The sequence below is a fragment of the Barbus barbus genome, assembly GCF_936440315.1.
Source record: "Barbus barbus genome assembly, chromosome: 6".
In the NCBI taxonomy this organism is placed as follows: domain Eukaryota; kingdom Metazoa; phylum Chordata; class Actinopteri; order Cypriniformes; family Cyprinidae; genus Barbus; species Barbus barbus.
Genome location: NC_136734.1, coordinates 29034819 through 29046525, shown reverse-complemented (window position 1 = coordinate 29046525; position 11707 = coordinate 29034819). Strand labels below are relative to the sequence as shown.

At 37.0% G+C, this 11707-nt stretch overlaps 1 protein-coding gene across 1 annotated transcript; it reads left to right on the top strand.

The window, feature by feature from the left end:
• Window positions 1-2588: 2588 nt before the first annotated feature.
• Window positions 2589-9708, top strand: LOC306870805 (ribosomal biogenesis protein LAS1L-like). The gene is made up of 13 exons (XM_079418232.1): window positions 2589-2905; window positions 4222-4347; window positions 4437-4506; window positions 4586-4667; window positions 4785-4952; window positions 5928-5974; window positions 6364-6473; window positions 6555-6640; window positions 6727-6930; window positions 7791-7926; window positions 8004-8305; window positions 8926-9076; window positions 9165-9708. The coding sequence occupies exons 1-13, from the start codon at window positions 2760-2762 to the stop codon at window positions 9256-9258; spliced, it is 1722 nt and encodes a 573-aa protein (XP_079274358.1). The 5' UTR covers window positions 2589-2759; the 3' UTR covers window positions 9259-9708.
• Window positions 9709-11707: the final 1999 nt, after the last annotated feature.

Sequence of the window (11707 nt, the reverse complement as noted above, 5' to 3'; positions counted from 1 at the left end):
TTAGGAGGCCTACTGATCAAATCAAAATATTAAGAAAATCACATTTAAAGTTCTCCAAATTAAGTCCTTAGCAATATTACTGATTAAAAATCGAGTTTTGATATATTTATGGTAGGAAATTTACAAAATATCTTCATGGAACATGATCTTGATATCATTTTATGATTTTTGGCATAAAAGAAAAATTCATAATTTTGACCATACAATGTTGGCTATTGCTACAAATATACCCGTGATACTTATGACTGGTTTTGTGGTCCAGGATCACATATTACAATTAGATTTGAACTTTAGAATTAGACTAGGCTAAAAATTATTATAGCTATACTTTGATCATTTTCAAATATCCTTATTATTAATGTGAGCCTACTAGAGAATTTTGTAATGTAATTTTTCCTCTTCAAAAGCACAGTAACCTAATTGCCATAAGTTCATTTTAGAAGGACATCTGAATATGGCAAATTGTGAATATTATCTCCTATAGATGCTCACTGGAGGATCATACAATCTGCTGGTTTCTCGTACAAAACGTGCTGTGGTGGTACAGTCACGGATTCATATGTAATACCATGGTACTTTGACTAATATACAATGGTACTAAATGGTGGCAGATCCAAAAACATGGCAAAAGCATGTTACTTTTTGGTAGTGCTGAAAATTAATGTGATGTTTTATAAAGAGTTCAAATCAATCTCTTAGTTTCACGGTCAAGACAGGACGGGTTTTATCAGACGAGCTGGAGGTTTAGTGTCACTGCTTTGACTGAAACTTACCCATGAAAAATGGCTGATCGTGCTCATTATGAGGTTCCATTTGTGCCAAAAATGAGTCGACTGCTTTGTGCTTTGTACTATACATTGGTCTTTGTCTACAGTCATTGCCTACTTGATCAGGTAAATCAGTATATGTTGGCGTGTATGTTGTCTGTTGACGTCGTCTTAATCTGTCGTACTGCCTGCTTTTTCACTGTTGTTTTTACTGTCCTCCTTATTGTCGTTTTGTTCTGTCGTCTTGTTCTGTCGTCCTTACTGTCATTTTATTTTGTCGTCCTGTTCTGTCGTCCTTACTATGGCAAGACGTTTTGACTTTTATTCCTTCTCAGGGTATGAATTCTTGATATCAACAATTCAATTTTTACTAGTTAAAATGTTAATTCTTGATATCAGGAATTATATTTCTACTAGTAACAATGTCTATTTTTGATATCAGCAATTACATTTCCACTAGTGACAATGTTCATTTCTGATATCAATAATTAAATTGTTGATATCAAGAATTAAATTGCTGATATCAGAAATTACCCTCCCAATTGTTGATATCAGAAATACATTTTCAGATATCAGAAATGAACATTGACACTGGTGACAATTTAATTGTTCATATCAAGAATAGACATTTTTACTAGTAAGAATTGCATTTCTGATATGTGAAATTGGAATTTCAACTAGTAAGAAATTAATTCTTGATATCAACAATTGATTTTGAATGGCAGCCTATGGTGACATTTAACTAGTGAAAATACAATTACAAATATCAACAATTTAATTCTTGATATCAACAATTAACATTGTTACTAGTGGAAATGTAATTGCTGATATCAAGAATTAACATTTTAACTAGTAAAAATTGAATTGTTGATATCAAGAATTCATATCCTGAGAATGAATAAAAATCAAAATGGCTTGCCATATCTTTAATGTCGTCTTGTTCTGTCATCATAACCATCAGCGTGGTAAAGTTAGTTTCAAATGTCATATTCGACTAGGCTGCTTTAGGGACCGTCTGCAAATTTACCTCACAGTACAAAACGAAGTCCAACAATTCATTCAAATTAATGTTTACAGGACAATACTAAATGCCTAGTGGGCAAACTGACTAAATATATTTGGCCAATATCTCGCCTTAGACAATAATTTCTACATCTCTCTTACTGTCTGTACAGTAGCCTACACAAATATTTTAATGAAAAAATTAGGTTACTGTTTTTTCTTTCCCTTGAAGTTACAAAGGTTGTAGGTTCAGGGCCGGCGCCAAGAGGGGGCACTCGCGAGCCGTGCCCCCCTAAACGAGTTACTGTGCCCCCCCCCCCCACTTTCCATCCTCTCCCCTCCTTGCTGAACACGATCGATTTTGAAAGCGAAAGTACCGATAAAACAGCGCACATAAGAAAGTGATTGCATGCTTTAGCAAGCATCAGCAACTGCAACCCCCCCCCCCCCCCCCCCCCACACACACACACACACACAACGTGATTTGTGCCCCCCCTAGAAATGTAAATTTCCACATTAAGGACGACAGAATAAGATGACAACTAGGACGACAGTAAAAGCAGGCAGGGCGACAGATTAAGAGGACCTTTCATTTAAAGCAGTCGACTCATTTTTGGCACAAATGGAACCTCATAGTATGCTCATGAGCTTTGTGCAAATACCATGCTGAATAATTTTAACTGACCAAGAGTTTGAGGAAGCTATTATTTACTGCCGTAGACTACAACTACAACAATTATTTGAATGCAGTTCACATTATTATTCCCAGCTCTATTTTAAACCTTCTCTAGATACGCACGGAACCATTGTTTATCACTTGTGCAAGGGGAGCGTTTAACCTGCCGCACCGCTGGACAGTGATGTGTTCGGAAATAAGATTTACGTGAATCGTATGTTTTGTTTTTCTTCGAATCTGATTGCACAGACGTGTTTCCCTGCTGCGACTCCAGATACAACATCGTTCGCAAGAATAAAGTCTACGATCTTAAGATGAAGAAGAAAACGGTGGGGAAGACGCGTCACGTCGTGGCCTGGATGAACAAAGCGGAGTACGAGCATGTGCTGGAGTATTTGTTCTCCAAAGAGCCCGCGCTGCAGAAACACGCGCTGCAGAGGATCTCTGCGTGGAAGGGCAGGTATGGTGGTCAGGGGTGGATCTGCTGCTGCTGTGGCAGTGGCCTGATGTCTTGTGCACAGTGTTGGAGATGTTGTTATCGCCGTCTGGTGGGGTCACGCGACAACTGATGTTTCATCTCGTGTATTGTTTTAATTTTTGTGATTTAATTGTTAACTTATGAACCCTGTTTGGAAAAACCCATGACATGTTTGACACATTTTAGGTGATTTAATTATCACCTTACACACACACACACACACACACACACACAGAGAGAGAGAGAGTCTGGTTAGCAATCCTTGTAGGGACTCTCCATAGGCGTAATGGTTCTTATACTGTACAAACTGTATTTTCTATCGCCCTACACCTAAACCTACCCTTTACAGGAAACTTTCTGCATTTTTTACTTAATCAAAAAAATCATTCTGTATGATTCACAAGCTTTTGTAGCCATGAGGACCTCAGTTTTGGTCCCCACTGTGACACGAGTTCCCATGAGTCTGTGTGCATTCAGGTTTAAGTCCCCACCAGGATATATAAACCTGTACACACACACATATGTATATGTAATGTAATAAACTGTTACTAATTACATTTTTTATCATGTAACTTGGTATCGGTAACTAACTACAATTTGCAAGTAATATGCTTAAACTGTCCTAGAAATAATGTCAAAATACAAGCGTTTTTTGGGTCCTAACAGTAGGTTACACTGGCTTTATGAAAAATTTAATATTTTGGCATTATTTTGTTTTTGGGATGAGTTTTGGTCATTATTTTGATAAGTTTCGGAAGACTGATGCTTACATTTCATCTCCGCTGACATGGGACAGGTTAAACTGGTTCATGGGTTTTCAAAGTTTTATATGCAAAAAAAAAAAAAAAAAAAAAGACCACATTGGTGCATGGGACCCCCTCCTAAAATACACAAGGCAACTTATTATTTATTATTGTGTATAAACCCTTCATAACAATTAGTATTATAAATATGCATAAAATATTACTAAGAAAATATTTTGTTTCTAATGTTACATTAATTATTTTATCATTAATTATCAGTCTAGTACTTTTAAATCTATTATTAATTTGTTTGAATTATTGATTGCTAATGTATTGATTTATTTGAATACATTTGTATTTATTTTATTCAAATTATTTATTTAGTCGTTTAATTTTTTTTTTTTTTATTATTCTATTTTACACCGTTTTTTGCCCAAGTCCCTAGCTCTGTCTTGTGGCCCACTGGAGATCCTGCACCCCATTTTGAACATGTCTGAACTAGTTCATTTGGAAGGGTCTGGAGCATTGTCACTTATATGCTGTCTGTCGCCACAGGTTTGGACAAAGCACTCCAGTGGCTGTGGACAGCACAGCGGACCTGGTCCGTTGTCAGGTGCTGGACAGCACAGGTCAGATGGAGGCCAATGATCTAGTGCTGCTGTACGGCATGGCGCTGGTTCGGTATGTTTATCATCCATCAAGTGCACTTGAACTATACAAATCAGATCGAATTTGACTCTACTGGAGTAACAAGTATGATTGTGTTTCAGGTTTGTTAATCTCATCACAGAACGGCAACAGAAAAGAGTTGCCAGACCCTTACGAAGGTTAGCTGGGAATGTAAGTCACATCAACTCAGATGAACATCTTTCATAATCTGCTATAACTGCAGTCTGACTACAGTTTGTCTCTGTGACAGATAAATATTCCAGAGTGGGTTGTAAACCTCAGGCATGATCTAACACACCGTAGACTCCCGTCACTAAAGTGGTGCAGAAAAGGTGAGCGACAGCTCTTCCTTTACAGTCGCACGTGCAAACTGACTTCTCTGTTTGCTGCATATGTTATTGTGGTGTTTAAATCTGTGCATTGTGTCTGTGTTTGTTTGTGCTCTTCAGGTTGTGGATTTGTGCTGGACTGGTTGCATCAAGAGTACTGGTCTCGCCAGATGAGCAGTCAGCTGACAGAGGACTGGAACGCTTCATCAGAAGAGGAGGATGAAGAGGAGTTTGCTAAAAGACATGAGGAAGAGCTACTCCGCAGACAGAAGGAGATCGACGCACACAGTGAGTAGCCTTTTATGCATAAAACTCCATCAGTTTGTGTCAGTAAAGGAGAGAGATGTGGAACTTCGGGGAAGGAAAATGACAGAAACTGATCAGACTTCTACATACTGTATTTACAGCTCAGAATAAATAAAAACATGACAATTATATTACAATATAAGACACATTTCATAATACTACCTTCCTTTGTAGTGTATTAGGAATATTTCATGTCACTTAATTGCAAAGCATTAGTGCTGTTCAGAATTAAAGGTGTAAAATACTTTGATTAATCAAGGACACAAAAAGTGACAGTAAAGGCATTTATAATGTAATAAAAGATGTATCTATCAAATTAATAATGTTCTTTTGAATCTTCTGTTAATCAAAGAATCCTGAAAAAAAGGCAGTATGGTTCCCAAAAAATAAATAAATAAGCAACACCAAAATCAGCATATTGGAATGATTTCTGAAGGATCATGGGACACCGAGGACTGGAGTAATGATGCTGAAAATTCAGCTTTGCTATCACAGGAGTAAATTACATTTTAAATATGCTAAAATCGAAAACAGCTATTTTAAATTGTAATAATATTTCTTAGTATTACTGTTTTTACTATATTTTTTTATCAAATAAATGCTGTCTTGATAAGCCAGAGACTTCTTTCAAAAATATAAAAAAAATCTTACAAACCCCAAACTTCTGAACTGTAGTATCCACCTTATTTTTCAACACAGAAGTAAGCTGTTTTCTGTGATTGTGCGAGACTTCTGGTTCATTATCGGCTGTAGGGAAATAACAAGAATAACAAAGTGCAGTAAACGGTAAAACTGTTTGCACTACAAACCAGTGTGTTCATAATTAAGTTTAATTAATACATTAAAATAATATGGTAAGACACACCAGATTGCAATATCAAGCTCTTACTGGAAAAATCAAATGGATAGTTTTGAACTATTTAAATATTACTTCTCTGTTTGTTCTCTATTTTTCAGAAAAAGTCAGAGAACTGCTCATCTCTTACGAACGAGAACAGTTTCAGGTAAGTCTGGGACCAATCTCACATTGTGTATAGTATCCCAGCTCCCATCAGCAGAGGGCAGTATGAGCTTGTGTTTCTGAGACGGCAGTTTAATGACATCAAATGACAAGTGTTGGAATTCTTCCTCATGCACACAGAACCTGTGGCTGAATAGGTCTATTTCACTACTATATAGTATGCAAAAAGTATTTCAGTCAAGTAGTTTGTCCGATTACATCGTGCTCAGAAAACAGTAGGTGAAACTTGAGTGTTTTTGGTATGTTTAACACTGTATTGTAGGTCTGTGGCATAAACACAAGCTAAAAACTTTCAAGGAAGTTTCTGTTATTAATTGAAGTAGTTTCACGTTGTTAATTATGTCGTGCTCGTTGTTTTGGTGTGTTTGGCAGACGTACGAAGAGCTGGCAAAGCAGGGCATGCAGCGTGGCGTGTGGCCGGATGCCAGCGCTGATCTCAGCTGGATTCTGACGCAGATCAAACTCTTCTCCACAGAGGCCAGGTGTGTGCAACCGAACAACTCTTTATTCTGATATGTTTAAGAGTATGTGTCTCATTGCCATCTGTTCTGTCTGTGTTGCAGAGACATCCTCATTGATGTTTTAATGCAGGATGGATTCCTTATTCCTACTGCGGAACAACTGGAGTCTCTGGATATTGACTCCTCGGGTACAAATGCACCAGATTTTGTTTATAAAGCATGAAGGACTTAGCTCACGTAAATTAATTTTACTTCTCTTCCTCTTTCTGTGTAGAGGACTCTGTGGACATGTTCGCCCCATGTCTTCCTCGAGAGTTTTTGCACTTCTGGTTGCCATGTTTGAAGGTCTTGAATTCATCCATCTTTCTAAATCTGATCCTTGATAAACTGTTCGCCGAGCTCTCGAATGAGCCGTCCAGTCACAGAACATACTACATCGCCTCCTGGATCTCCGAAATATTTCTCTGCAACAGCAAAAGTATGAATCTGAGACATCCTCTGGGTCTGTGTGGTAATATACAGTGGTCTTTAAAAAATATTTGGACACTTAAAAAAAAAAAGTCACCCAAAAATGAAAATTCTATTATTTATTCACCCTCAAGTTGTTTGAAACCTGTATGAATTTCTGCTAAACACCAAAGAAGATACTTTGAAGAATGTGGGTTTTTCATTGTCATATTTATTCATTTTATTACATTTTACTTTAAAACAGCATCTAATTTTAATCGATGAAAATACTTAGATTGTTTTAATTTTATAAAGTGCCCAGTTAAACCTACTTATCAAACATTTTATGTATTGATTTAAACATGTATCATCATAACAAAAAAATGTGAAAACTTTTCTTGTTGTGAAAATCTGATCTCTTGAAATCCAAAGTATGCCAGAAATTGTTCATATAATTATTATTTAATTTTTTTTGCCTGAACAGTTTGTTTTATTTTTTTGAAAATCATAATGATTTGGGTCTCATTCACTAATAAAACGTATTTCATATTTATATGCACAGGCCTCTCATTAGCCAGCTGTATGTACGTGTGTACAGATAAACTATAAAGCAGATTCTATGTGATGAAATATATTTTTGTATATTGATGAAATATTGATGTATAAAATTTCATCATATTAATAAGGCTGCCCAGAGTATGTAATATATATATATATTTTTTTTTAATTATTTTAGTATGAGTGGTATTGATAAGTTATTAGTTAGTGAAAACATTTGTATGTAGATTTCACACTTGGTAAATGAGACCCATAGTTTTTTAAAAATGTTTTCTTGAGCGTTGCATTAAAGTTCTTAAATACTTCTTTTAACAAACTCTATGCTTGTTGCAGGTGAATTAAAGGCTCACAAACGACTAAAAATATCCAAGGACAGGATCTTCATAAACAGATTACAGTTTCCATGGCAGAACCTGATTTCTACATGTGTGAACGCACCATGCCCAGCTACACCTTTCCTTCTGCGACAGTGAGTGAACGTGCACACATTTACACACAAAGGATGGGCGAAAATAACTTGTCTAATTTAATTCCTTGCCTTTTAAGGATTTTGAGTGACATGGATAAGCCCCTCCCACATGACGCCCAGCAGAACCTGCTCCGGCTCTGCAGCATTTACACACAGGGTTACCATGAAAACAGCTCCCCTGGACCCTCAGACCCCACTCAGCCTGTGTACACCCTGCAGAACCTTCAGGACAGACTCAAGAGTAACACCTCACAGAACAGAGACGCCCTCAGATCCGTGCAGGCTCCGCCCACAGAGGACCTCCAGGAAAAACTAAGCGCAGAAACCATACAGGAGAGAAACTTTGCGTTACGAGGATCAGCATGGAGCGTGTGCACAGGTAACACTCACACCCTCACCTACTGCTTTTTGTAAAGTGTTTCATATTTTTAAAAATCATATTTATTAATTTATTCATTATTATTGAGTAAGGAGTTCAGTTGTATGCATCTAATTCATTACACTACATCACAAGTCTTTTTTTTTTTTCTCCTTTTCACATATGTGACCATTTAGTCTGGGACCTGTCGTCGTACAGCCTCTTCCTTCCGTTTTACTTCAGTTAGTTTATGGATTGCCTTCCGTTTATGAAACATGATGTTTGTGCTACCGCATGTCTGCAGTTTATTACAAATAAATGAAATGCTTCAACACCTGTTACTTGAATAATACATTCATTCATAAATTTAGACCATCTGCACACTTCCAGTCATTGCACATGAGGTATGTCGGATTCCATGACCCTAAACACTAGGGCCAGTTTGCACAAGTAATGTCAGCCGGTGTTTATTGTGATGCGGAAGAGTGACAACTCAAAACCCCGTCCTTATAGAATCTGGCCAATCACTGATGATGATTATTTTGCACCTCAAGTAGCTATAGTTGGTAAATTGGTAGTAAATCCTAAAATGGTTTTAAATGAGTTCTTCTCTTAAATCTGGTGTTCTTGTGTCCAATCAGATAAAGTCCCCTGGAAACAGTACCCGCTAGGAAAGGTTCCAGGACAGCCAGAGGACCCCTCCTGTTTAATGGTGGAGTGTTATTCTACATTTACTGTATTTGACCAGCAGGTGGAGCTAGATCAGCTCCCTCAGCACCATGGCAACAGGAGGTGAGAGGATTTAGAAACTTTCAAAGTTAGGAACATGATGTTAACATGTTGTAATATGATTTTCATAAAAATGCATCTTTATCCACAGTGGTCCCCTTCAGAGTAGAGTCAGTGGAGCAGATGGGCCGCTTTGGACTCACAGTGATTTGAGCAAACTCAAAGCTGGACTCCAACTGTTCTAACACACACTGAGATACTCAGCGACCTGAAGATACTGAACCGCTGACCTTGAACTATGAACCCTATGATGTTAAAAACAAACACTTGAGGGCTAAGCTGGACTGAGGCTCTTCTAGACACACACACACACACACACTCTTCCAACCTCTGTCTCTGTCATGATCATGCACGGTTGGAAACATTGAGCTGTTTTTCTTTTATAATTCATGTCCATCTTCATTAGAAGGAATAGTGGTTGTCTGTCTCGCTCTAATGTTATTACAGTTCAGGCTGCAGTTTGATTAGCTCAACTCAGCCCTACAGCTCTTAGTGTCTGTTCAAACCATCCGGAAGTGAAACTCCCATGAGATTCTAATGAAGAAGTTGGTGCTGTTTGAGAAATGTTGTAAATTACATGACATTATTTTTGAACACAAAGTTGCCAAATAAACTTCATTTTGTATTGCATACTCATCTGTTCAGTTTTTTTGTTTGGACTGTTTACTGTAATTTGGGTATAAAATTGAACATGCTGATTTTGCTATTGCTGCTAAAAGTAAGCATTGCCATCACAGGAATAATTTACATTTTAAAATGTACTAAAATAATATTTTTTATCAAATGAATGCAGCCTTGGTGAACATAAGATCATAAAGCATTTAAAATGCCTCCAAATGTTTGAACAGTTATGTACATAACATTTAAAAACAAGTGGCTTTTATATTAAAGAAATATAGTACAAGAATACTTAAAAGAATTAATGTAGTTTTTAGGGTTGTCAAACTTTATGCAACATGCTTGTGTGAACTTCATAAATCCATTAAAAACTTGTCCAATGAGACCAATTGATAAAAAAAATAATCCGAAAAGTGAGAAAACGTTATTTCTGAGAGAAACTCTAGCATAATTTGCTGCTTGGTCTAAGGTTTTGTGTCTAAAGCAATTCAAATCTGACATTTTAAGTGTGAATTGGGGCCTCTGTAGAAGTGAATAACAGTATCTTACTCTGGTGTTTTGCAATACTTCCTCTGTTATACTTCATTCCATTTTTCCATCTACAGTCAAACAAGCAACCAATAAGAACACAGACATGATAACAGTTAACCAAATAGAGTCTGGCTTTATTGAGAGGAACAAACACCTTTTGTCATTGAGACTTACATTTTGTTTGAGTCCACAGACCCAAAGCGTTATAAAGTTTTTCCACCCTTTCACTTTCTCTTTTTTTTTTTTTTTTTGGTTTGTGTTTTTGTCATATTGAAAACAAGTTCAAAAGCAACATGTTTCATTCAGTAGAGAGTAAAACATACTATTGTATGTTGTCATCATCACAGCACGAGACTCAAAAATGTTAAGACCACTCAGTCAACCTGCAAAGGCGCGAAAAAACCCACAATACAAGGGGGAAATGTTAAATTAATGGCAAAACTGGAATTTAAGAACACATTTTCAAGATCATCCACACTACTTCACAAATCGCCGCAGTTTTATAAGAGCAAACATCAAAGATAATGTCTTTCATAAGATGAAATAATAATACATCTGTTAGTTCCTGAGAATCAATCTGTTGGTGAGAGTGTTTGTGTGAGCGAGTTATAGCTGGTGTATTCAATATTGAAAACATACATGTAAATGTACAGATTACATCAACTCTGCAACCGGCCATGGGAGAAACCATCTCTTCTGATAGATTGAAATGCGCATCCGTTTTTTTTTTTTTTGAGTGGTCCTTTGGGCATGTCCAGTTGTCCTGTGGATTCTTCTTGGACATTCTATTCAAACATAATCAGAAAAACCGGCAGTTTGTGCAGTTAAATCAGGTTGTCCATTCAGAAACCAATAGAGAGAAGAGCTGAAACCGAAAAACTTATTCTCATTAGCACTTCTGCTTATGAGAAAAGAAAAGAAAAAAACCCAAGCAAGAAGCGCAACGCTCAACACTGTACAGTCAGAATGTGCTCGACTCTCACAAACCAAAGTAACATTAGTTAAACTGTAAGGCAGGTTATGAGGTGCGTGTTCATGTATTTGTGTGGACATCTTTCAGTACAACACTCAGATAAAGCTCACATTTCACTCATGAGAGAAAGTGTGTGCATGTGGCATCAACTTCAGCTGCTCAAATTCACCTAGTTGATAAATAAAATAAAACATTGTGCAAATTCCATTCAATTAAAGTCTCATCTTCAGCCTGGAACGTGCCTCCATGTCTTTACTGTAGAAGGTAAACTATGTTACAGGTGAAACAGAGGTGAATTTACCATAAATTCACATTGGCGCACACAATAGTCAACATTTTACATTAGTCTTATCAGTACTAATGACAGCATGTGATCAGCTGACTGCGGTTGTCAGGCAACCCATCGAGTCTAAGTGTGTATGAGAGAGATCCTGCTCGGATAAGCTGGTAGAGTGTCTTTATGTACGTGAAATGCACTAATACTGTGCAAATACAAGAGGTTTGACATTAAT